General features: G+C 47.8%; 1 protein-coding gene across 1 annotated transcript in view; it reads left to right on the forward strand.

Moving 5' to 3' along the window:
• The window catches only part of SLC16A2 (solute carrier family 16 member 2), a 100,893-nt gene that overhangs the window by 68,290 nt on the left and 6,173 nt on the right, over window positions 1–26,430 (forward strand). The window contains exons 2-5 of the mRNA XM_074208619.1: window positions 10,489–10,633; window positions 14,867–15,314; window positions 16,045–16,197; window positions 22,611–22,839. Of these exons, the coding sequence (XP_074064720.1) occupies window positions 10,489–10,633; window positions 14,867–15,314; window positions 16,045–16,197; window positions 22,611–22,839 (975 nt within the window). The remainder of the gene's footprint in view (window positions 1–10,488; window positions 10,634–14,866; window positions 15,315–16,044; window positions 16,198–22,610; window positions 22,840–26,430) is intronic.

The following is a 26,430-nucleotide window of genomic DNA, read 5'->3' on the forward strand; positions in this document are numbered from 1 at the left end:
CTTGGCCCCAGAGGGCAGAACCAAGAGCAAAGCAGGGGGCTGAGCAGGAAACCAAGCAAGGAAGAATCACGGCTATCCAAAAGTGAAACAGATTGGGGGGCTCAGGGGGAAGGTGAGGAGTTCCCTATTTCTAGAAGAAGTATTCAAGCAGCACCTGGATGACCACTTGGTTGGCATTCTCCTGAGGCCCCTTTCAGCTCTAAAATCCTGTGACTGCTGGTCCAGTGTTCTGTGTGACAGGATGATGATGTTCAGCCTTCGTTATGGAAGACCATTACACCAGGGAGGGGATGTGATGATAAGCAAGTGAATTGGACTTGGGGGAGTGGGGGCTGTGCTAAGTCTCCAGCTTTACTTGCTCCTCCAGAGTCATCTGGCTCCAGTGAGCAGATAGGAATCAGGATGCCTGGAGATGGGCCTGGATGGGAGGCAATCAGGGTGAAGTGACTAGCCCAAGGTCACACAGCTAGTAAGTGGCAAGTGTCTGAGGTTGGATTCGAACTCCCATCCTCCTGACTCCAAGGCCAGTGCTCTGCACCACCTAGCTACTCCTCTGAGTGATCTAGTGGGAAAAAAATTGAATTTGGAACTGGAAGACCAGAGCTTACTGGTGACTAGCCATGTGGTCTTAGTTTCCACATCTGTAAAATGGAGATAACAATCTGTGCACTCAAGATTTTTGTGGGATCCACAGATGTCATGGATGGATGGATGGATGGATGGATGGATGGATGGATGGATGGATGAAAAGGCATTTATTTATTAAGGGGATCCTGCTTTCCAGAAGTTTGCATTCTGATATGGAAGAGACTACATATTATCATAAAGACCCATCTAACCTTTTCTGTTCACTTCATTACCCCTGAGGGATTCATTGGTGTGATTTGACATTAATCCTAATTTGGAGGGTGATAGTTACAGTTTCAGCCAGGAGAAGAGGGCAGCCTCCTGGGAAAATGTCCCTGAAAATTGTCCAGATTTCTTGCCTTTAGATGCCTTCTGGGAGACTAGGGACTCTGCCTTGCCAGATCTTTCTTGTATTCCCAGATCTCTTCTCTAGGCTTACCCCCTGGGGTAGGGAAAAGGGGTTTGCTGGAATTTGGAAAGAGGCCCCCTGCCCCACAGTTTCCATGGATAGACTAGGGAAGAATCCCTTCCTCTCTATTCAAACCCACCTCTGTAGTTCAGACCCTCCTCTTCTCTCATAACAAATGCAGACCTGTCTCTATCTGTGTAGTGGGTCAAAGTCAATTTTAGGACTTCATGAAGGATTAAAATATGGGAGCACAATCTAAGACAGAGGTTCTTAACCTTTTTGTATATCTCTGAGGGAGCTGGTGGTGCCCTGGATAGAGCCCTGGGTCCAGAGACAGAGAGATCTTAGTTCAAATCCAGCCTCATACTCTGACTAGCTGGGTGACCCTGGGCAATTCACTTGAAAAAAATAATCATTGTGATTTGCCTCAGTTTCCCCAACTGTAAAATGGGGATAATAATAGCACTTCCCTCGAAGGGCTGTGAGGATCCCATGAGATCATATTTGTAGCAAGTGCTTGTTGCATCGGAGGTGGTCTAGAAATGTTTATTCCCTTCCACGGAGCCTTTGAAGCAGCTGAGTCAGCCTATGGTCTCCTTCTCAGTCATGTTTTTAAATGCATGAAACTAAATACAGAGGATTACAAAGAAAACCAGTCATGCTGAAACACAGTTATCAAAATATTTTTAAATTCACAGACCCCAGGGTTAAAAACCCTGATCTAAGAGATGGAGCTGATCAGAGAATTGATTCTTGCTGGGAGAGGGTGGGGATGGGCAAGGGGATGTGGGGGAAAAAAGAAAGGGGGAGGAGGGGGAAGAGAACGGGGTCCAGTGCAGTGAGGGATACAATACCCTATGAGGAATCCTTGGGGGGTGTCTGAAAAAATCAGGAAGGAGAGCTCAGGCCCATTCTCCCCCTCAACACAAAAAAGTGCCCAGGCCCCAGATTCTGTTCCAAGCCCTAACTGTTCCCAGGCTGCCAAGAAACCAGGTAGGAGGGGGCCAGGCAGGAGGGCATCAGGTAGGTGAAGGTCAGGCAGGATGGGGCCAGGCAAGAGGGGGCCAGGCAGGAGGAAACCAGGCAGGAGAGGACCAGGCAGGGGTGGGGGTGGGAAAGGCAGAACAGGCCTTGGCTAGGATGCAGGCACTGGGGCTAATCCACTTTAAAGTGGATAAAGTCTTTAACTCCGCTTTCTGAGAATCTTGAAAACAATGAAAACAGTATGGGAAATGTGGAGGCCTTCTCTTAAAACTATTCAGTTTTCTTTGTCTCCTTTCCTAGAAAAGAATCATTTCAGGATAATTTTCAATTATGTAACCAGGAGGGCAAGGCAAGGTATGCACCAGGGGCCAGAGGGGTGTGGGAGGGAATCCAAAGGTAAATTCACTCTGATTTTTCTCTGGCTGAAAGCACTGACATCGTCCAGCCCCCAAGAACTTGGGCCTAATTGTATGATGGGCACTCTGCCGAGACTCCTTAAGGTTTACCCAAAGCGTCGTTCACCACCATCCTTAGGACTGCATGGGATGAGGCTTCTTTAGCCATTTTGCAGAGGAAGAAACTGAGGCGCAGAGAAGTGAGATTGTTTGCTCAGCCTCACTCTTCCCTTTTGCCCAGAGAAGGCCCTAGACCTAGTCTGAGTGTTACAGGCCTGGATCTCCCATGTCTGACAGCTCCCCTGATGTGAGAGGAATAAGGTTTGTCTTCGAGTCCCTAGCTCCCCTCTTGGAGACCTTTCTCTCTATTTTGCTACAGGCTTCTCCGGCAAGTCTATTCTTTTTGCCAGGGAGCAATACAGATGAAAAACTCTTTCCCAGCTAAAGGGTTAGCCTTGCCGTTTTTAAAGAGGAATCTGAAGACGGCATGATTAATTCACTGGAATTAATCTGTCAGCTTCCTTACATGATATATATATATATTCATCTCCTCGCTACCTCATTCAGAGCCTTCTTACCTCTCCTTTGATCTATGGGAATAACCTTCTGTTGGACACTAGTCTCTTCCCTCTTCAGTTCATCCCTCACATAGCTGCCCAAATATTATACAAATGTTTAAGTGTGACAACATCACTCTTCTACTTACAACCTTCAGTGGCTCCCCGTTGTGGTTGGACACAAGACAAGCTCCTTAAGCTGGCATTTAAGGCCCTCTACAATCTGGCTCCCAATTGCCTTTCTAGACCCATTGAACTCTTCCTCCTTTGAGTCAAACTGTCCCTTCGTTCTCATCTAGGGACAACAGTCTGGAAAAAAGACCAAAGCATTCTATCCTGGCTGTGCTGAAAGACCTTGAACGAGTCACTGGAAACTCCTTTGTTCCTCCCAGGTCTGTTGGGTTAGGTGAGATTCAGGCATAGGGGACAGAGCCTGAAGACAAACTAGGGAGGCTACAGATAAAATTTCAACCCTAGAGAGGTGTTGGAAGGAGGTGGTACCTATCAGCACAGGGAAGCGGTAGGAGATGGAATTTTCTTTAACTATCTGAAATTTCATCTTTTAGACAAGGAATTAGTTTTCTTTTCCTTGGCCCTAGAGGATAATGGGTGGAAGGTATAGAAACGATCGTTTTGCATCCTCTTGAGAAAATCTAACAGGAGCTGTCCAAGAGTAGAGAACAGGTCACTATTGGGAGGAAATGAATTCTCCTCCCTGGCTGTAGCCAGTTAGAGGCTAGATGAACATTTGTCTAGTATGTTACAGTGGGGGATGCCTCTATGGGCATCAGATGCCTTAGAGGGCCCCCCAACTCTGAAATTTGTTGTGCTCCTGTATAGTTTCTCCCTCACACCTACTTTGGAGAACTGAAGGGAACTTGGAACAGAGAGTGGAGAATGTGGGAGCTGAAATGAAATGAAAGTGGGAAAAAAAAAACCTTTGGAACATTAGAAATCATGTCTTCTAACACTTCCATTTTTACAAATGAAGAAACTGAAGCACGAACAGAAATGCTTAGCATAGGATCTGGCACATAGTAGGCTCTTCATAAATTTTATTATAAAATGTATTATAGTTTAGTGATTGTAATGAAAATCCAGATATTTTCTCTTCCCATCCCACTGTTCTTTCCCCACACTTATTTGATTTGCATTAATTCAATTTTACAATTGTCTGTTAAAGCCATAGGCAGGGCAGTGGAAATGCAAAGACAAAAATGAAACAGTCCCTGCCCTCAGGAAGCTTCCTTGTGTATGTACTGAATGTATGTTAAACAAAAAGCATATACAAAATAATTTCAAGAGGGAGAGTGGGTGCCAGTATTTGCAGGTGAGGATTGGGCCTTGCCTCCTGTAGGAAGTGGCATCTGAGCTGGGTTCTGAAAGAAGCTAAAGCTCCTATGAGGTGAACAGATAGTGAAAAAATCATTCATACAAAATCAAGAATGATTACAGGGTTTTGAACCCGAGTGACTGGAAGTGTGGTGGCGCCATCAGCGATACTGGATAGGTTTAGAGAAGGAATGGATTTGGGAGGAAAGATTGTGATTCTCCCTTGGAACACGTTGGACTCGATATGCCTACAAGATGTCCAAGTGATATGTGCTATGTGATTGGAGCTCAGGAGAAAGACTGGGTCTACACAGAGAAGTAGACGAATTGATCTCAAAGTCATCCGCCTAGAGATGATAACGAAACTCTTGGAAACTGATGAGATCACCAAGTGGAAAGAGGGGAGAGGAGGGCTGAAGGCAGACCCTTGGGGGACATCCATACTTAGGAGGCAGGAAAAAAGAGGAGGATCCAGCAAAGGAGACTGAGGATCCAGTAGGAGCCAAAGCAAAATGGAAGTCAGTTAAGGAGCGAGTATCTCAGTTGGAGGAGATGGTGGTAAACTGTGGCAAAAGGCTGGGAGAAGTAAAAAAGGAGATTGGAGAAACATCTTGGTAGCCTGGTAGTGAACACTCCACCACACTGTTTGCTGAAGGAAGTTTGATGTCAGCTGAGCCGTGGAGAGTGGCTGGGCTGTGGATGAACAGGAGGCAAGGGAAAATGAACAAAACTCAGAGGCCAGGCTGTGCTCAGAGTCAATGAGGAGACTGATCTGGATGAAGCAGAGGGAGTGGTGGAAGACAAAGCAGTAGAACCAGACTGGTGGAGAAGAGGGGCAGAAGCCTCAATGCCTGTCTTAATGGGGAGCTATGGAAGGTTGAGGAGGGCCATTCAAGATCAATGTGCTCATCCACTGGGGAAAAACAAAACTCCAATTGTAGGGCACTTGCTCAAGACACTGTTGCTGACATGAGGAACTTGCTGCTGCTCATTCCACTTTGGAATGACTCAATCCCTTAGTCCTTGAGCCAAGAGAGGAGACTCAACTCCAAGATCTCTAGATGAAAGCATGCTTGGCTCTGGGTCAGGACCCCTCCTCCTGGTACCCCAGGTTTGAATATGGAGCCAGTAGCTGCTGGCAGAGTGAGTTAGGGCAATATGAGGGTGGGGTGAGAGAGTAGGGAGCAGACAGCTAGAGGAGGCAAGTCTAGGGCCTTCTGCTCTTTTCTAGAGACCCCCAAAACCCTCTGTCATCTCAGGAACATTCCATGCTCTCTCTGCCTTCCTGGACTCTTTCCAGCTCTTCCCATAAGGTAGAATTAAAAGGGAAGGAGTCCCAGAAGCGTTCTCCTCTAGCCTAGAGTCTAGCCTATTTGTCCCCAGACCTAGAATCTTGTCTGGTTCCTTGAACTGTGACTTGGGACAAATCACTTAGCCTCTGAGCTTCATTTTTTCCTTTAGAGAAAGAAGGGGCCAGGGCAGCTAGGTGTTGCAATGGATAGAGTACCCACCCTGGAGCCAGGAGGACCTGAGTTCAAATCTGACTTCAGACATTTAAAAATTACCTAGCTGTGTGATCTTGGGGGCATTGCCTTGCAAAAACCAAAGACCCAAAACAAAACAAAAAAGGGGGGAAAGGGAAAAAAGGGGTCTCTAAGGACCTTGCCTACTCTAAAGTTCCCAAAGACCTTGTGGTCCAACTCTTCACTGGAGGAAACTGAGGCCAAGAAAGGGAAAGTGAGGAAGAGGAAGTCTTCACACTCAGGACCTATGACACCCAACTCATTCATTCTCCACTAGACCCCATCCCAAGACTTCTCCCCAACTCAGGGTCCCAAGGGAGAGTGAAGCACAAACAAAACACTGATGTCATAGCCCCTAGAAGCCCATGGGTGTCTGCTTGGCCTCTTCAGGGCCACAGGCTGACTCCCTGTCCCCCAGGGAGTGTTCCCACAGGTGCTTTCAAGGTCCCCCACTAATTATTTCTGGGCCCCCAGAGAGGTCCCTGCTGGCTTCCTCAGATCCAATGGTCAGCGCCTGGTTGGGGCGGAGGGTGTGAGGGTGGAGGACCCTCCTCTGGGCAGAGGTGCCCTGGCCCCTCCATTCCCACCTTCACCTCCACTTTTAGTAATCTCTCCCCGTGTGGCCCGCCAGGCCTCTAGGGGTGGAGCTGGGGGCAGTCGGGAAACACTGCTGGATACACAGTATCCACTTTCCAGGGCGGCACTGGGGGGGGCAGGGGGGCAAGCACCACTGGATACATAATATCCACTTTCCTGGGCAGCACGGGGTGGGGGGGGCACCACTGTTCTGGATGGCTGCACTTGGTGCCAGCCCACTTAATCCTATTAGCTGTTCTTTGGGGCCTGCTTGCACCTTGTTCCTAAGGCCAGGCCTTCAGACAGCACCCTCCTTCCTTTCTGCCCTTGGCTCCGACCCTCTCCCTCCTTCCTCTCTCTCTCTTTCTGCCTCTCTCCATTTGCTCTTTTTTCTCCCTCCATCCCTTGCTGTTCTTTCCTTTTTTCCTCTTTCCCCTCCCTTTCTCCCCCCATTTCTATTTTTCTCCCTCTCTCCTTCCTTCCCTGGTTCTCCCCCCTCCCCCTCCAGGCTGTCTCCCTTATCTTTCTTTGGCCTTGCTCCATTATTCCTTTAAGTGAGACTAAGCATCAGCCCCTGCCCACCCCCCACCCCCCCAGGAGAGGAATGCTTTTGAATAGTTGAGGCCTGAAACCCTCTCTAAGTTGGAGTGGTCCTTTGGTGGCAGCGGAGTGGGGAGGTGGAGGAGGGAAGTTTATCTTGCTCCTCCTGCATCCCTGGGTTCTTTTCAGAGGGTCTCCCCAGAAACTTCAAAGGTGCTGCCTTTGGCCTGAGGAAGGAGAGATGGAGACAGACAGAGAAAGACAGAGAGAGACAGAGAGAGAGAGAGACAGAGAGAGAGAGAGAGAGACAGACACACAGACAGACACACAGAGTCAGAGAGAGAGACAGACGGAGAGACAGTGACAGAGAGATAGAGACAGAGACACAGAACAACAGAAAGACAGAGGTAGTCAGAGAGACAGAGGCACAGAGAGCAACAGAAAATCAGAGACAGAGACAGACAGACAGACAGACAGACAGACAGAGACAGAGAGACTGAGAGACAGTGACAGAGAGATAGAGACAGAGACACAGAACAACAGAGAATCAGAGACAGAGAGAGTGGATCTGTCTGTCTGTGTCTGTGTGTGTGAAGGAGCCCCTGAGTAAGACACTGAACACTGGAGTGCAAAGACTTTGCGAGTCTCTCCCCAGGCCAGGGGCCTAAGGCAGAACCAGTAGGCCAGGCAGGCCCCCATGGTGAATGTTCTCCGGGGCTGGCTCTGGAATGCAGACATTGGAATAGCTCCAGCCAGGTTCCCCCTTCTTCCCTGCCAACCCTCAGAGAACCTTATTCCAGGACCCGATGGGCCAGGGAGAAGGGTCTCTTCTGAAGGACTTGGACGAAAGAGCACCAGAGTGTCCATGTGGGAAAATAATTTATAGCCCATCTTCAAGAACTAAGGGGGCAGGGAAAGTGGGGGGAAGAATTCTATAGGGCAAGAATGAGGCCCTCACTCAGGAATCAGTTGGGGAAGGGGGGCTGGAAGTACCCAAGGATCATGAGATTTGGAACCTTAAGGATCAGAATCTAGATTGCTCCTTCCATTTGATGGTGGAAGAAATAAAGAAGCTGAGACTCAGAGGAGGGAAACCATCTATTTGCTCTGCATCAGTTATTAAGTCACAAAGTTGGGATTCAAACTCCAGTCTCAAACTCTAGGTCTCTGACCCTGAGGCCAATGACCTTTGCACTCTAACATGCAGGAGAATTTTTTTCAAGATGCTCCTCTACCCACTAAATCTTCCCATTGAAAATACATGGGTCATTTCAGAGTTAACTGTCAAGGAAAGCTTTGGAAATATGGATCCTTCAAAGGGTGCCCATCGTTTATTAAAACATCATTTCTTATTCTTGGTATTCAAGGCCCTTCACAATCTAATTCTACTCTACCTAGCTCTTACTTCCCATATTAAAGGTTCTGGCCAGGTTGGTCTGTTCTCCATCTCCAGTTGTAGCCATTAGTTTACTCACATGGTCCCCAGTAGGACTCACCCTACCATGTCTCCACCTGTTGAAGAGCTTACAAAACCCAACTCAGACGTCACTTCTTCCAAGAAGCTTTCTCTGATCCTTCCTCTCTTTCCACAAGGGAACTTTCCCTCAGCTTTCTCATACCTATTACTTGGACCCCCACATTCATACTTCAAGGAGTTGTAAGATAGGGGCTTAGGAGGCAGAAGGATTGGAGAAGACCATCAATAATGCTCCTTCCAGCTGTAATACTCTAGGACTCTGGGAGTTTTGTGCTGTCTCACCATCCTTTGTGTCATTTGTTCAGTAACCATAAACACCTAGGGTGTGCTAGCTGCTGAGAATACAAAGACCAAGAAAGCACAATTCCTTTCCTCAGGGAGTTTACATTTGATTACTGGGAAACAACACAAGCAGAAAAATAATTACAACGTATCTCTAGAATTGAGGGTGTTAGCACCTGGAGACTCCTCAGTCGGCATCCTGCAGGGTTGCTTAGTTGCTCTTCTCTGAATTTGGAGTGAATGATGGGAAAACCATGAAAAAAAATATTATCAGGGACTGTTTTTGCCAATCGTGATGGATCTGATAATCATCGAATCATAGATATAGACTGGAAACTTCTGTAAATATTCTTTAGTCCAATCCTCTCATTTTTGTAGACAAAGAAATTAAGACCCTCTTAAGAGAAAGTGATTTACCCAAGACCACTTGTTTAGGAAATATCAAAGCTGAAATACAAATACAGTGAACTTTCCATTAAACCAAATAGCCTGCCCATTCTTTCTTTCACCTAGTCTCTCCAGGGGCCTACTGTCCTTATATTGGCAAGATAGCCAGGCTTGGGAGACACTGGCAAAGGACCCCCCAGCATGTCATACCCACATCAGAGAAGGTGCTGTATACTCTAAGCAAAGCAGAATTATAGTAGCTCAAAAGAAGCACAAAATTTAGCGAATCCATCATTCACATGGCCTTTCTGTGCCCCAACTGTGCTAGAGCATTCCGAGCTCTTATTGGGCTGATCAGCCACAGTCGGAGACACCATAACATGTCTCCAACATAGCGATATCATTTTGGTCTTCTTCAATAATGAAGAACAAGAACCAACAAGGGGTAGCCAGGGAGCAGAGCCAAAGAAACTGGCCCTCGTGGGGCTCCAGCTTAAGACTGGCCTCATTCACATCTGAAGCATGAGCTAACCATTGGGTAAACTGAGCATAATCCTAGGGAGGCCACAAGGAGGAACAGAGCTTTGAGGGACCAGGAAGTAATCCCGCTATTTCATTGTGTTTCGGTCAGTCTTAACCCAACTCCTGCACCCGGCCTCATAATTTCCAGATCAATCCCGCTCAGGTAACAGACGCTGAGTAGTGTTTCTTGTTGTTGTTGCTGCTGCTACTGCAAACTTGGAATGCATTCAGAGGAAAGTGGGAAGATAATTATAGGGCTGGCAATTAACCGAGGAGGAAAAGTTAAAGGAACGGAGATTATGTAGCCTGGAGAAGAGAGAACAGAAAGAGGCGAGCTGCTAACGGTCTGAGGAGAAGAGGTTTCTGAGCTCGAGGGAACCTTAGGGATCATCTGGCCAACCCTCTACTTTTAGAGTTACGACACCGAATGTGGATGATTTCTCAGGTTCCTTCCAGTTCCAAATCCTATGGCCCCGTGATTTTCTCACAACCTCAAAACTGATCAAGTGTTGGAACAAGAGTTCAGACTCTAGTTCTGAGTTTGTTATCCTGTAGCAACTTTTCCTTCCCCTAAAGTACCAGGGCGAAAGATCTTGGATGGAATATGCTGATAGTTTGGCTTCTCACTCACTGGCATCTAGAAGGCCAGGGTCCCAGCTCCATCTCTGCCACTAAGTTGCCATGTGGCCTTTGGTAGGCCTCTTGGGGTTTTTGAGGCCTTGGGTGGTTCTCTCAGGGCTTTTGGCATCCTCCACTATAAGAAGGCTGGAGGAGGAGGGATGGCCTGGGTGCTATGGAGGATGTTCTCAGAATTGTGGCCGATCAGTAGGTGCTCAGCCAATCCAAGGGGTCCTTATTCCTTGGTGTCTCTGTGCAGCATGGGTTGGAGCCCTGGCTATGGGAATGATCTTCTTGTGTTCCCCCATCGTGAGCATCTTCACTGACCGGATGGGCTGCAGAATCCCAGCGACGGCCGGGGCAGCTGTCGCCTTCATCGGCCTCCTCACCAGTTCCTTTACCAAGTAAGACCACAACTGAACAAGTTCAATCCCTGTCCCTTCCCTTCCCCACCCCCTCCATCCCTCTCCCTGGCCAGTCCTGGGAGTAAGAGTAGCTTTGGCTTAAATTGGGGTGCCCCTCTTCCCTGTCTTTGGTTCTCCCATGAACTCTGACTTTTCTATAGCTGTCAAATAATCCATTTCTCTGGTGTTTTAAGGTTTAGTATAACCTGGTCCTGGGAGGTAGCTAGTACAAGTATTATTGTTTCCATTTTACAGATTAGAAAACTGAGACACAGAGAGATTAAATCACCATACTGACACTCAAAGCCCATACTGATGGCTAGGAAGAGAGAAGCCACAATGGAGAGGACAAGACACATGGGAGGAAAGGCTGAAAGCCCTTCTCATACACAACCCAAGGTGGCACCTCCCCTTTCCTGCCACCATAGGCATTACTGGGAGTGCCCAAGCAGTCAGTTGGTGAGAGACAGGAGACAGAAGGCAGACTCACAGGCTCGTGGAGGTTTAGGGTCAAAAAGAACCTTAGGGGATTTTTCTATTCCAGGGGTTCTTAACTTTCTTTATGTAACAGACCCTTCGGGTGGTTTAGTGACCCCTCTGGACTCCCTTCCCAGAGACCATTGGAAATGCATAAAATAAACAACAATGAAGGAAACTGATTGCATCGAAATGCAGTTACTTATATTTCTAGATTAAAGTCTCCCAATTCTAGTCCAAATCCTTTAGTTTGTATAAGTCCCGAGAACCTGCTGAATAAGATGACTTGTCCAGCCAGGCCAGAGCAAGGCCAGAATTTAAATTCCGGAACCAGGATTTGCTCCAGTGGGCCATACCGCCTCCTCTAGGACCTCATTCCATGTCATCATAAAGCTCCTATGAGCGAGAAGGCCAGAAGACTCTTCCTAGAGGAAATGGGGACTCACAAGACCGCACAGGCCAGAAGTAACAGAGCCACCATTGGAACCCAGTTTCTCTGCCTCTGAGTCAGTTCTCAAGGGCAGGTCAGCCCTGGGAAGAGGTGAACTCACCTCAAGGCTCTCTCATTTCCCTGGCTCTCTGACAGGCCTCTCAAATTGCCACCTACGTGCGTGGATGACGTGAGAGCCAGATGTTTTCAGCAGGAAAGAGGAAGGGACAGGAATATTGAACAGGATCACCCACTGGGATCAGCCCCAGAACCCATCTGCCCCACTCCCACAGGAACACAAATCTCTGCTGAACACACCAGGCAAGGAGGGAGGCCTCGCCACTATTTAAGTGCTCCCACTGGACAGAAGGTTTCCCTTAGAACTAGCTTCTGCTAGCCCCCAGGAACAAATAAAATGACAAAACCTGATTTCTATCATTTTATGGCAGTCCATTACCATCCCGATTTGTCCTTCTCCTGTAGGAACAATGGCCCACCCCTACCCCAAGTCATCCCTGAGCAGTAGATAGAGGCTTCCTGGCTCACAAAGCCTTCCCTGTTCAGAGGTATACCTGATAGAGAAGTCAAGTCAATAGGTCTTTCCTTGGGTTGTCTGTGGGATTCTATGTAGGCATCCATCACCCTCCATCAGTCTGGGCAGATGTAAGACTCAGCCTGCTTGGACATGGAGGGAATGGTGGCAATGATTTAAGAGAAAGGTGGGCAGAGCTGAATACCCAAGAGCCAATGAGAGAGGTCATATGGTGGTAGACATCACAGTCAGAAGGAACCAAATAGTTCACATAATCCAAACCCATTTGTTTTCATAGTTAAAAATGAGGCCCAGACTAGGGAGAGGATTTGTCCAAGATCACACAGATAGGAAGAAGCAGGCAAGATTTGAACTCAGTTCTCTTGGACTCCAATATTTTTGCCACTGTACCATACTGTCTTTCATCTCTCCATCCCAACCAATCTCCTTCCTCAAGAAAGCCTCAAGAATAGTCATTGTTTCTTAAGAAAACACACACACACACACACACACACACACACACACACACACACACACACACACATTTATTTTCTGGTCCTGGGCCCTCTGAGGGTGAGCCAAGTTTTTTTATGAGTCCACCATTTCCGGCCACCCACCCGAACTCCCACCCGACATGCCAGCAAAGCTCAGACTCAGGATTTGGCACCATCCCATCAGATTGGGACAGAAAAAAGGGGAAAACCCTGTGGGGCCTGCCCTGGGGATGGGCAGCTGCCTGGAGCCCTCTTGGGTCCCCCATAGCAGCCAGCCTCTTGTGCCCCTAGTGGAATGTCAGGCCTGGGGCATCAGCAGAATGGAGGAGGGGCTTTGAACTGTTTTGTAAGACTGAGCAAAGTATAAACAAATTAAGCACATAAGGATCCCATTTCCCTTCCAGTCCACATGAGCTCAATAATAGGGGTGGGGTACAGTGACAGGGATTGTTTTCCTCTTGCTGCCCCCTGCAAGAACTGGGGATTGGAGGGGTCTTGTCCCAAGGCCCCACGATTTGGCTTTTCTTATGAACACATTTGTCATCAAAGCCAGAAATCATGGGATGTCCGATGCCAGGTAATACAACTCCCTCACTTTATGGGCAACAAATAACAGAGTGAGATTTGAACCCAGGTTCTCTTGGTTCAAAACTAGTGTTCTTTCCTTTACACCAATGGCCAGATTATTTGGCTTTACTGTCCATGAAAAAATGGTTTTAGCTGCTTGGCAAGAGGCCCAAGTCCATCCTTCCTGTTGTGTCACTCAAGCTTTTGAGTCATTTCATATGGCACGGAAGTGGGGTGAATAGTGGAAGGGGTGTGAAAAGTTCTCTAAGTCAGGGACAGATCTAGATGAACTTGGGAGTTCTCATCCAGGTTATCCAACCTCTAAGTTTATTGAATGGTGACCTCCAGGGCTGATTCTCTCAGGGCTGGGGATGCAGGTGGGTATGTTCTAGATACCTTCCCCAACCATGATCACTGCTCAGGGGCCCCAAACTTTTCCTCAGAGGACACACAGAGCAAACTGAGTCCCAGAAATCTGGGCTTTTAACTTGCTGACTTGGCACTATCTTAAGGGTTCCTGCCATGTCCACTCTGGCAGTATCTACGGGGTCCAGTGACATTTAGATTTATCTCATTCTCACACTTGGCCTGCATCAACAGTCTTGTCCTGGGAATGCTTGGAGATGGATGGGGCGCTATGGTGATGATTGCCATGAAAATGCTAGTAGTTAGTTCCTCTGCCCCCTTTCCAGTACTGGCCAATACTAAGGTCCTTTCCACTTCAGTGCTATGGTGGAGACTCCATTTCCAACAGTCAGCAGTCCAGAAGGGTGGCTCAATCATCTCTAGATGGCCTGAAAAAAACCCAGACAAGTTATCTGAGTGGGTAAGGTCTATCTAGAGGCAAAGGGTTGACCAAGTTGACCTCCACAATGGGCTGTAGTGGGAAGAACAATGGTTTGGGGAATAGAGGAGAGCTTTGAGCTGCCCCTAAGTCATGGGAATGGAATGGCTTCTGCTAAGTAGATCTCCGATGACCTGAACACAAAAGACCCCAACTCACCATAACCCCAGCTCTGTGAGAGGCGGTACACTGTAGCAACTAAAGCACTGGACTTGTAGTAAGGAAGACTTGGATTCAAATCCCACCTCAAACATTAGCCATAGGACTTTGGGTAAGGCACTTAACCTCCTGGGGCCTCAGTTTCTTTAGCCATAAAATGGAACTGAATTCAATGGTCTTCTAGTTGTACATCTGTAAGTTCCTGTTCTTTAGTTCCTGGCAATTAGATGTCTCACCCCTTCTGCCTCCAATCATGACTGTCTTCCCAGCTACCCTCAGGACTACCCCTTGGCCCTTCTGCAGGGTAGTACTTTTCCAATCTTGTTGGAACTGTGTGTGGCCTTACCTGCTCAATGTGGCTTCTCATTTTTAAGAAGGACAAAAGTGAACTATCCAGAAAGTTCACATTTCTTAGTCCAAGTCACATAGCGAAGCAGTAGAAGAGCCAAGTCAAGGCCACAAACAGTCATGGTCTCTGGCCCTAAAAAGGAAGGCTGTCCCTACTCCCATCTATCTGTCCCTCCTTGAACTGGCTATGTTCAGCATGAGGGTGGGAGCAGAGAGGTAGACAGCCAGTGGCCCCTTGGATTCCGAGTGGGGAGTGAAGAAAAGGGGGAGGGGAAGGCCAGAGGGCAGAAAGAGAAGAATAAGGGAAGGCCACCTATTGCCTCAGAGCCAGAGAAGTCCCAGATACCTAGACCTAGAGAGGCCCATCTTTTTTCCTCCACAGCTCCCTGGAGGCCCGCTTCTTCACCTACGGCATCCTGTTTGGCTGTGGGAGTTCCTTTGCTTTCCAGCCTTCTCTGGTCATCCTGGGCCACTACTTCCAGCGGCGCCTGGGCCTGGCCAATGGGGTGGTCGCTGCCGCCAGCAGTCTCTTCTCTATGTCCTTCCCTTTCCTGATGAAGATCCTGGGGGACAAGATCAAGCTGGCCCACACCCTCCAGGTGCTCAGCATCTTCATGCTCATCCTCATGTTCCTGTCACTGACCTATCGACCCCTCCTGCCCACAACCCACAACCCCCGGGCCAAACTGGGTCGGAGCCTCCGGCAGCAGTGCCTGGGCCACTTGAGCAGCTACTGCAACATGAGGGTCTTCTATCACAGGACCTATCGCATCTGGGCCTTCGGGATCGCCACAGCGGCCCTGGGCTATTTCATCCCCTACGTTCACTTGGTGAGCCATCTCCTTCCAACTTGCCTCTCGGGGCTGGCAGAACCAGGCTGCTGTCTCAGGTTGGGCCAAAGGGAAGGAGTCAGGGTTGGGGGGCCAAGTGGAGATTTAGGGAAGGGCATGATCTTGGTCTCCTGGGATTTGGAACTAAAAAGGAAAAGGAGGAAATTTGTCCTAGTGGGCCCAAGAATTGGAGCTAGAAGCACCAACCACCTCCATCTGGTCCCCAGGCCAAGGAGTTGCCTTTGGAAGTTAGGAGGTCCTTTCTCACCATCTTCAGGGTGAGGCTAGATGCATTCAAGGGCACTCCCCTTCGGGTACAAGTTGTACCAGATGTCATCTGAGGGGCAACTGGTTTTGAGATTCATAGAGAAAAAGGAGCCAGGGCTAAGGCTGGAGGAGACTGGAAGGAATAATTAGAGGACTCCCCACCTTCAGCATCAGTCACAATTCCCTTCTCCTGTGCAAGTCTTAAAATGAACCCAAGGGTCAATTCCCACAAGGGTGGCCAAAAAACCAGAGGTGGGAGCTGGGCCGGATAGGGTGGGGATGAGGGAGGGCTTCCCAGAATGTGCTCCCTGTCCTGTAACAAGGCCATTTTCCCCAAAGTGCAGGCCAGGAATTAGGATGTCTGCCCCAGAAAGCTAGGTGGGAGCCACGTCCATCAGTCCACCGTGGCTTCATCTAGTTTCTCTCTTCCTCTTGGGGCTGGGGGCTGGGCTGTGCATTTCAGATGAAGTACGTGGACAAGCAGTTCACCGGGGAGAAGATGATCAAGGACACCTGGGTCCTCTTAGTGTGCATCGGGGCTACCTCGGGCATCGGACGCTTGGTGTCTGGCCGCATCAGTGACTCCATTCCTGGTCTGAAGAAGATCTACCTACAGGTGCCCACCAAGGAGGAATTGGGGCAGGCTGGGAAGAACAGGAGTGGGGAAGGGAGGAAAGTACCCCCCCACACACACACACACACAGACTCTGTATGACTCTCTTTGGAGATTCCCAGCTATTACAAGGAGAGGCTGTGTAGCTAAGCAATTAGAGCTCCTCTCTCAGCCAAACAGCAGGAGGTTCTGTGGAATCTTAGACAATGGTTTCCATCTCTGGAGGCCTCAGGTGTCTGGGCTATTCAGTGGAGACAATGATTGCTATCTCTCCCTACCTCCCAGGAGAGTATAAAAATGAAATAAGCCTCCATGCACTCTTTCAAAGAAACTTCTTGTTAATAATTCCTATTATCAGTCTCTCCATCTGATGACACAAGGATCAGAGTTGTCTTGACTCCCCAGTGATCAGGAGCCTCACTTGGAGGCAGGAAACTCAAATCCCAGCTCAGATCTTTCTATCCCTGTGATTGTAGGCAAGTCACATTCCCTCAAAAAGCCTCAGTTTCTTAATTTGTAAAACAGGAGTAAAATCTCTGCAGTACTCACCCAACAGGATTTGGTGGAGGTTCAAATAACACAATCTATGTGAATTTTTGTAAATCTTCAAGTGTTTGTTAGATAAATTTCAAACAAAACTGTTATTAGAACTGAAAATGTCAGGGCTTGGGGGTGAGGTGGTCCTTAGAACATGAAAAGTCAGAGGTGAGAGGAATCTTTGAACAGTTTAAGAACTGGCAAGAGTTTAATATTGGGAAGGTCAGACTGAACAGAGAATGTCATGGCTGGGATGGGACCTTGGACCTTAGAACATGGAAAGACAGGGCCAAAAGACCTTTGGGACATGGAATAAGGAGGGGCTTTAGAATGTGGAAAGTCAGGGGTAGAAGGACCCTTGGGACATGGAATGTCAGGGTTGGGAGGGGCCTTAGAATAAGGAAAGACAGGATTAGGAGGACCACTGGGACATGGAATGTCATAGCTGAAACCTTAGAATGTCAGATAGGAGCCTTAAAAATGCATTATCAGGGCTAAAGGGGGCTTTGGAAGAGAAAGCATTGAATGTCATTGCTTACGGGACCCCCACTGGCATATTGAGCTGGACGCAGGAGTCCAGTCCAGTTCATTCCTTTCCATTGCTCACCTGTGTTTTCCCTATTTGCCCTTAGTTGTAATTCTTGGTTATGCATTAATGTCCTCCCCATCCCCAAAGTTTACCTCTTGGGATATAGATGCCAGATGCCCAGGCCTCCAACTCTCTCTCTCCGGGAAACCTGCTAGGTCAGAGGAGTCTGGCGTCAATGTCCCTGGGAGCTATTTCCTCTGAACTCAAATCAAATGTTGAAAGATCTCCAGAAAAAGATGTGGTCCCCCAGTCTCCCCGGGGAGACTTGATTGGAATGCCAAAGCTGGAATAGCCCTGGGTTAGAGAGCTGGAGAAGGACCTATCCAAAATCTTATGGGCTGTTCTGAGAAACAACCAAGAGAACAGATATAAAATATTAGGCAAATAGACATTTGCCTGGAGAAATAATCCCTTAAATAATAAATAAATAAATAATGACCCCTTAAAACAAGAGAGCTCCCTGTGAGGTCATATCTATCACAGAATACAATGAAATCCAACTGTGTCTCTTTAGATTCTCATAACCCTGCTGAGGATGGCAAGACATTGATTACTGTCATCATCATCATTACTAAACTCTTAATCCCCACTCCATTATGCTGGAAAGGAAATCAAGTTATACGTGCCTTGCCTTCTATTACATGACCCCATGTGCTAGTTCAAGTACTGCTGGCCCCATTTTATAAGTATGAATTAATTATATTAGCAAAATTGTTAGAATTAGAGGATTTCATTAACAATATTAGGGAGGCAGCATAACATAGAGGGTAGAGGCCCCCCTGTCCTTGAAGCTACAAAGATGAGCTCAAGCCTTGCCCTTAGCCCATTCTAGTTTTTAGGATCATGGGAGATCAGAGATCAGAGATTCCAGATCACTTATCCTTTCAGTTACAGGATTCCCAAAGATTCTTCCCCTTTTTGGAGTTCTGGACCCCTTTTGGCAGCCTGTGGAGGCCTATCCCATCTCAGAATTATGTTTTTAAATGTATAAAATAAAATAGACAAGGTTATGAAAGAAGCCAAATATAGTAAAATAATTTTTTTAAGCTTGTGAACCTCAAATGAAGAACCTTTGCATCTAAGCCTTATAATTTGCAAAATAGTTGCAAAAAAAGCATTGGTAGAGGGACTCTACAACAGAAGGTCCTCTTAACTGACGAAATCATAGTCCCCCCAAAATCCCATCAAAACAATCCCTGTGGTACTTCTGGTTGGCAGAATGTTGGCCTCATAGGCATCCTAGGAGATAGGGTGTTCAGGAAACAGTATTCTCATTTTACATATGATGAAATGGAGGCCTGGAGGACAGTTGCCTGGCCATGGTCACACAGCCAGTAGGTAGCAGAGCCAGGGTCTCCCCATCTAGTGGCTTTCCTATGATATCAGATTGGCCCAATTAGACCAGACCCACTGCCTGAACCTTCTTTCTTCCAAGTGAGGCCTTACTGAGGGAGGCTCCATGCCCTTTGCAGCAGCTGGGGGATGGGGAGTGCTGGGCTCCTCCGCCTTGGGGGAGGGGTCCCCCAGGGATGCCCAGCCTGGGGCCAGCCCTGTACCACATGTGTGCCGCCTGGGAGGATCCTCAGGGTCGGCTGGAGCTGAGGCCTCACTCTGTTCCAAGAGGGATGTTTCATCTCAGAACCTTGGCAAGGCCTCTCAGAGGATGTTAAGAGGCAGCCAAACACAATGGGCCAGTAATTACACTCTTTAAAGTCAGTTAATGAGGCCTTTTGTGTTATATAATGATATTAACTCTTAATTGACCTAATGGGCTTGGCTGATAGGCATGTCTCTTCTTTTCTCACCTGTCTCCTTGCTGGGAGGTGGGCCTGCCTGAGTTCCCTTCCCAACACTCTCACCCAAGAAGCCCCTCCAGAGTTTAGAGCCTTGGGAAGAGAGGATGCCCCTGGGCATGAGGAGGGATCTTCCTAGAGATCATTACCTCCCCTTTCCATCTCCTTGGGGGCACCCAAATGAACCTGGATGCTTAGCCCAAGTCTAGTGCCTGCCTTTTAATAAATGCTTGCTGACTGACTTTTGTGTCCTTGGGCAAGTCACTGTGCTGCCCAGAAAAGTCAGGTACTCATCCCAGGCTTAAAGGAATGATCTTAGGGACAGCTAGGAGACACAGTGAACAGAGTACTGTCCTTGGAGTCAGGAGGACCTGAGTTCAAATTTGACCTCACTTACTAGCTATGTGACCCTTGGTAAGTCACTTAACTCCAAAGGAAGGAGGGAAGGAAGGAGGCAAGGAAGGAAAGAAGGAAAGAAGGAAGGAAGGAGGGAAGGAAGGAAGGAAGGAAGGAAGGAAGGAAGGGGAGAGGGAGAGAGAGAGAGAGGAAGAAAGAAAGAAAGAAAGAAAGAAAGAAAGAAAGAAAGGAAGGAAGGAAGGAAGGAAGGAAGGAAGGAAGGAAGAAAGAAAGAAAGAAAGAAAGAAAGAAAGAAAGAAAGAAAGAAAGAAAGAAAGAAAGAAAGAAAGAAAGAAAGAAAGAAAGAAAGAAAGAAAGAAAGAAAGAAAGAAAAGACTCTTAGCCAGCCCTGATGACTTGGTAGTTTAACCTCAGTTTCTCTGCTATCCAGGCTGACCCAAAGACCTGAGATGAAAATGGTTTTTATTCTCCCTTAAGAAACTAGTGTGAGGCAGCCCTCTTGGGGGAGAACACTGGGGAGCCTTCCTCCCAAGGGCAGATTGGCCATGAATGACAACCACACCCACATGCACTTTATGTCCTTATTAAGAGGTAGACAGGCAATTAGGAGCAAAAGCATCTCACTGCAGGAAGGAACTTCACAGCTCATTCAGCTTAACTACCAGCAGCCAACTACAGTAGTAGTAGTAGTAGTAGTAGTAGTAGTAGTAGTAGTAGTAGTAGTAGTAATATTGGTAGGAGGAGGAGTTGGAGTTGGAGTTGTACTTGTAGTAGTTGGTAGTGGAGGAGTGGAAGTGGATCTAATAATGGTGGTAGCGGTACTGCTAGTAGTGGTAGTAATAGTACCGGTGGTAGTAATGGTAGTAGGAGCAGAAGAAATGATAGTAGTGGCGGTCATAGTAATAGCACTTAGCATTTAAGTTTGGCAAAGTACCAATGCCATCACATTTCTCCTCCCAAAAATCCTGAGGTAAGTGGTATTATCATTTCCATCAGGTTACACGTGAGTAGCCTGACATAGGCAAAGGTTAAGTCACTTCCTCAGGATTCCATAGGTAGCGTCTGAGACTGGGTCTGAATTCCAGTTGGGGGCTCTATTTGCTGCACTGCCCTGCTTCTAAAGCATCCCTGAAAAGGAAATGGTAGGGTGGCTAGGTGGCATAGTGGATAGAGCACCAGCCCTGGAGTCAGGAGGACCTGAGTTCAAATCCAGCCTCAGACACTTAATAATGACCTAGCTTTGTGGCCTTGGGCAAGCCACTTAACTCCATTTGCCTTGCAAAAACCTAAAAAAAAAATAAAATGGTAGAACAGCAGCTCCCTGAGGGCAGGGGTTGTTTCCTATTTTGTCTGTTTTCTAGTCTACTAGGGTGTCTGACAAGGGCCGGGCTTGGTGAAATGCTTGAATTGAAAAGGTTTGAAATTGAAAGCCTACGCTTGAGTACTTCCAAGGACAGAAAGCTCACTCCTCTTTAAGAGGCTCCTCATTCCAGGATGGGGCACCTGGGATTCTCCAGAGCTTGTTCATCTATATTAACTTAGAATCCTCCTCTTAAAGACTCCGATCTGGAAACAACTGCCATCTCCTTCACTTTAGAGATGAGGAAACTGAGGCACAAAGAGGTTAAGTGAATCACCCAGGATCACACAGCAAGGGAGTGTCTGAGGTGGGATTTGAATGCCATTCTTCCTGACTCTAAGGCCAGTTCTCTCCCCTATACAATGGGACCTTAAAACTCGAGCTCATTGCTCCCATCTCTGCCCTCAGAAGCCAAAAACAAGTTTTCTTTCAGGTTCCTACTTCATCTAGGTCACCCCTCTCAAGTTCCCTCTTTGCCAGGTTACACATGTCTAGTTAATCCAACCAAAGCTATGCCATGGGCTCTTCCTCTCCCTGGTCTTAATGCCTTCTTCTAAACAGACTCTAGCTGGCCAATGAAGAAGGCGACCAGAGTGGGCCACGTGATAGTAGATGCGATCTGACTTGGGCAAAGAGCAAGCCTCTGCCTGTCTCTCTTTGTCTCTCTGTCTCTGTCTCTCTGTCTCTGTCTCTCTCTGTCTCTCTCTCTCTCTCACCCTTCTGTCTTGTCTGTTTCTCTACTCATCTCTTTCTTTGTGTCTGTCTCTGTGTGTCTCTCTGCTTTCTATGTCTCTGTCTCTCTCTGCGTGTCTGTATCTCTGTGTGTCTCTCACTCTGTCTCTGTCTCTCTATCTCTGTCTGTCTCTGTCCCTCTGTCTTTGTCTGTGTCTCTCTCCATTATGCTTCATTATATTCATGTAACCTAAGAGAGAGTTCATGATTTTTGGCAGTTGCATCTCTTCTGGACTAACACTTAGTGCACTAATACCCTGCAAGTATTTTCCACAGAAAGTACTGTCTAACCATGGCCACCGCCATCTTGGATTTTGCTCCAGGGACATTCTGTCCAGCCCAAGAGCAATGTCAGACTGACCAGCTGACTTTGCTCTTGCTTCCTTTGAGTGATTCAGAACTCCCATCAGCTCTCTCTGGTTACCAGTTTTCATAGGAGACTCCTGGCCTCCACCAAAACCAGAAGGAGAGGGTCCCACCCAACTTCCCAAGATAGTTCCAGAAGTGCCAAGCTCTGGCCAGGGTGTTTCTGGACCCAAAATGCCTGCTGAGCCAGACAATGCACTTGTCAAGGTCCAAAGGTGGCAGAAGCTTTGGGGGGGGGGCCCTGGCACTTCATCAATTCTTTTCTAGAAGCCATGAGAGTCAGCCCAGAGATCTCGTGGAAAAAATGACCAGATATAACACAGACTAGAGCCCCACCTTAAATATCTTTCAGCCGTTTTTTAAAATAGCCATCATAGTCAAATGAGATCCTGTATGTAAAGCAATTAACACAGTGACTGGCACATGCTAGATGAAGAAATGCTCGTTTCTTCCTTCCCTCTCCTCCTCATTTAGCATTCAAAAGATACACTCATAGACCTATAGAATGGGAAGGACCTTTAGAAAGCACTGGAAAGTCAAGGCCAGTGGAATTTTAGGACTAGAAGGATTTCAGAGGGAGGAAGGTCTTGGAGGCTTCTGATAATTTGTCGGGAACTAAAGCTGACCCCCTGACTCTTAGCTACCTGTGCTGCCTGACCCAGTTCTTTCCTTCTTTCTCCAGGTCATCGCCTTTATGCTCCTGGGCCTAATGTGTATGATGATCCCTCTGTGCAAGGGATTTGGTGGCCTCATCGTCGTCTGCCTCTTCCTTGGTCTGTGTGATGGCTTCTTCACCACCATCATGGCGCCTGTTGCCTTTGAACTGGTTGGGCCCATGCAGGCATCTCAGGCCATTGGCTACCTCCTAGGCATGATGGCACTGCCCATGACCGCTGGGCCACCCCTAGCAGGTGAGGTAGCCCACACAGAGAGGGTGCTTGTGGGGTAGTTTTCGGGCCCATCTGGTTGATTCTGCCTAGGATCTATTGCCCTTTCTTACCCTACTACGTGTTCTCAGCCATGCTGGCACATGCTGGGAAGCCCTTCGCAATCCTGCCATTTATAGCTAAACCATATCAGAATTCTTAGAAGGCAGGCTGAAGGATGTGGATTTTGATCACCTAAAACCCTCCTCCAACACCTCGTCCCAGTCCAAGGGTGACCGTAGATCTCCAGAGCTGGGCCAAAACCCAAGGGCCAGGCCATCTACTCCTGCCCAGTTTAGGCTGAACTGTAGGGGATGCATGGGAGAACCAGGTCCAGCTCAGCTTGAGAAAACTGCCCCCCAAGGGTCCTGTGTTTGGGGTTCCTTCCAACCCCTCCAATCACCTCCTCAGGCAGGGCCGCCTGGAGATCTGTACTGGCAAAGGGAGGTAGGGAGCCCCCACCCAGATAACTCCCTGCTTCTTGAAGGTCTGACTATATAGCAGCAGGGCCCCAGAGGAAACCTGGGGTTACATTTAACTATTGAATAGATAGAATATAAAGAGGGCCAGAAAAATCTGGTTATTCAATAGCAGAAATAGCAGAATAGCAGAAAGGGGAGGGGGAGAAAGCAGAAGCTGGTTGTATGTCCTAATTACTCAATAGTGGCCAGAGAGGAAACAGGACCAGATACACTTGGTCTCAAGTCTGCCTTGCTGGAATGACTGCCCAGTCACCAACTGTGGGCCCAGCAGAACTGTACTCAACAGTTTTTGTACTTGGGGCAAGAAGCCTAAACCATGGCCTTGATTCAGGGGTGGGGGAGGTAGAGGAAGAGATTCTGGAGCAGGAAGAGATGATTGCTGATAAGGCTCCTTATCAGAGAGCGTTGTTGAGGAAAGGGTTGAAAAGGGGCTGGGCAAGCAATTTAACATGGGTATATGTCCATTTCCAATATTTGGGGCTGTATTTGTGAAGGTGTAGATGGGTTATGGCATGCATGGGTAGATGGTATGGCCACCCAGATGAAATCACAGATCCTTTACATTTTGAAGAGTCTTCTGAGACTCTTTCTAGTTTTTAGGTATATGGGGGGGATAGAAGAAGGGAATGCCTTTGGAACGAGTCCATTCATAGGTCTGGTATCCACTGATTTCATAATGTATGTAGTCATAGACACAGCTAATGTAGAGAGATGTGGAACAAGCCACAGCCTTGGGTCTTTGGATAGGGCTTGTGAAGCTGCCTCATTGGGGCAGGCCATGAACCAGGCCTAATGCAGGTGATTTCTTGAGTCGTATTAGGAAAAGGGGTACAGTGATATTCCAGAATTTCCCTATAACACTAAGGCCCAGAAAGGCATTCATTGCATGGGAAATCCTGCAGTGGAGAACACCTGGTAGGAGACAAAAACAGAACACCTTCTTCAAAGCACCCTGGCAGAAGGGACCATAGGGACAGTCTTATTCAACCCTCTCACTGACCTCATACACAAAAGCAGAGCCCATTCCAAGGATTTTAGGAAATGGAATGTGTAAACTGGGAGGGCCATTAGGATCCAGGCAGTCACAGGTGTCCTGGATAGGATCATTTAGTCTTATTTTACAGAGGAAAGAGTTTGGGGTCCAGAGAGGGAAAGAGATTTTCCCAAGAAAAGTTTTTGAATGCTGATTTTTTTAACTACCCATTCCCAAGACAGACTACCTGAGCTGGGTGAGACCTTAGAATAGAGAGCAGAGATTGTCAGAGCCAGGAAGGATGCTATCACATAGAGCAGGACTGCCCAAAATATTGCCTGCAGGACAATTTTATGCAGCCACCTGTGGGTTTATTAAATGTTTTAGTAAACGAAGCTGAGCTATTGCAGAGCTCTCATTAAAATGGCAAATCAAAGTATACTGTTTATTGCTTCAATAAAAACTTGTAAAAGTAAGGTTGGACAGCCCTGACTTAGATGGTATGGGGTAGTGGTTAGAGCTCTAGACTTGGGAGAGCCCAGGTTTTCCTGGCTCACTTCACTCCCTCCCGTTACATGCTAAGAGTTTTCACTTGAAATGAGGACCCAGAGTTAATACATGTGGTCTCTTGAGTAGTATCAGGAAAGGGTATAAGCCCTGAAAGATGGCAAGAAGCCAGGATCCAGTTTCTTCTTCACGGCAGCCTCTGCTTTCAGCCATCCTGTCTAATCTGGTCCTACTTAGGCCATTGCCACTCTCCTAAGAAAGGAAGGAGCTGAGCACTTTAGTAAGAGTTGACTATGTTTTAGATACTGTGCTCAGTATTTTCCAAAGATGTTGCATCCAATGCACACAGCAACCCTGCTTTTATCTCCATTCTACAGTTGAGGAAACTGAGGCAGACAGAAGTTAAGTGATTTACCCAGAGCTGCACAGTTAGGAAGGGCCTGCAGTCAGATCTGAACTTGGGTCAGAAAGGGGAGATCAACTCTTTGGGCCCTGGAAATGGGGGGGGGGTGACAAGGGAGGATATAAAGAGATGTTCTCGTTAGTGATGGGTGTCCACAGCTGACCACAAGCTGCCAGAGGCTACTCATGTACTGAAGGGGAGACAGTGAGTCAGAGAATTCCAGGAATCCCTACAGAAACCGTATCAGAGGTGTGAATGTAATCAGCTCTCAGCTAATAAGCTGCTGGGATCTGGTCTTCAACTGCTCCCCAGTCATCTTAGAACAGAACATTTTGTTACCTGTAGACAAGTGACAGCAGGTGGGGGTGGGAGTGGGAGTGGGGCGGTCAGGCCTCCAGAGGCCACATCAGGCTGGAGGGGGATGGAAATGACAAGTGATCACGTGACCACTTGCTAGCTCCCCAGCCAATCCTGGCAGCCCTTCCCTTTAAGACCTGGAAGCTGGGTGTGCTGTCTCCTCTTTCATAAATGGAGAAAAGGGGAAGAGGTGCATGGGAGCTAGAGGAAGGCCTGCTCCCCAGAGACCACAGAGGGGAGACTGAGGCCCTGGGATTGACCCAAGGCCACAACCTTATTCCATTATAGACTGGAGTTTGGCATCATCATCAACCTCCCCTCTAGGAAAGCGTTTCCCCTTTTCAGTTCCTTTTTGTCTGGGCTGATTGACCCGAGCTTTTCCAGGTAGTCCCCAAATTGCCTAGGTCCTTCCTTGCTCCAGGCTTTGCTCTGCTCATTTTACAAATAAGGAACCAGAGACACAACAGAGAGATTGACTGATTTGCCCAGGGTCATTTAGCCCGGGTCTACAGTGGGATTTAAACCCAGATCTTCCTGAAACCAAGTCTAACTTCCTAACCACTATACTGCACTGCCCCCTTTTAAGCTCCTTTCTAGCTCTGACGATCTAATGTAGGCTCTGTGTTCTGAAGTTGCTCTCCCCTCTGACATTCCCTGTTCTAGGACCCCTCCCAGCTCTGACATTTTCTTCTAGCTCTGCCAGTCTGGATTCTCTAAATCCCATGTGCCCCGCCCCAAGTCAAACCTCCTGCTGAGGCTCTGGTCCATGTGGCATCTGAACAAATGATGTGGTTCCTACAGGGAGGAGATGGAGGGCTCTCTGGGCACCTGGGAGGCCAAAAACCCTATCTCTG

Source organism: Macrotis lagotis, chromosome X (assembly GCF_037893015.1).
Source record: "Macrotis lagotis isolate mMagLag1 chromosome X, bilby.v1.9.chrom.fasta, whole genome shotgun sequence".
Lineage (NCBI taxonomy): Eukaryota > Metazoa > Chordata > Mammalia > Peramelemorphia > Peramelidae > Macrotis > Macrotis lagotis.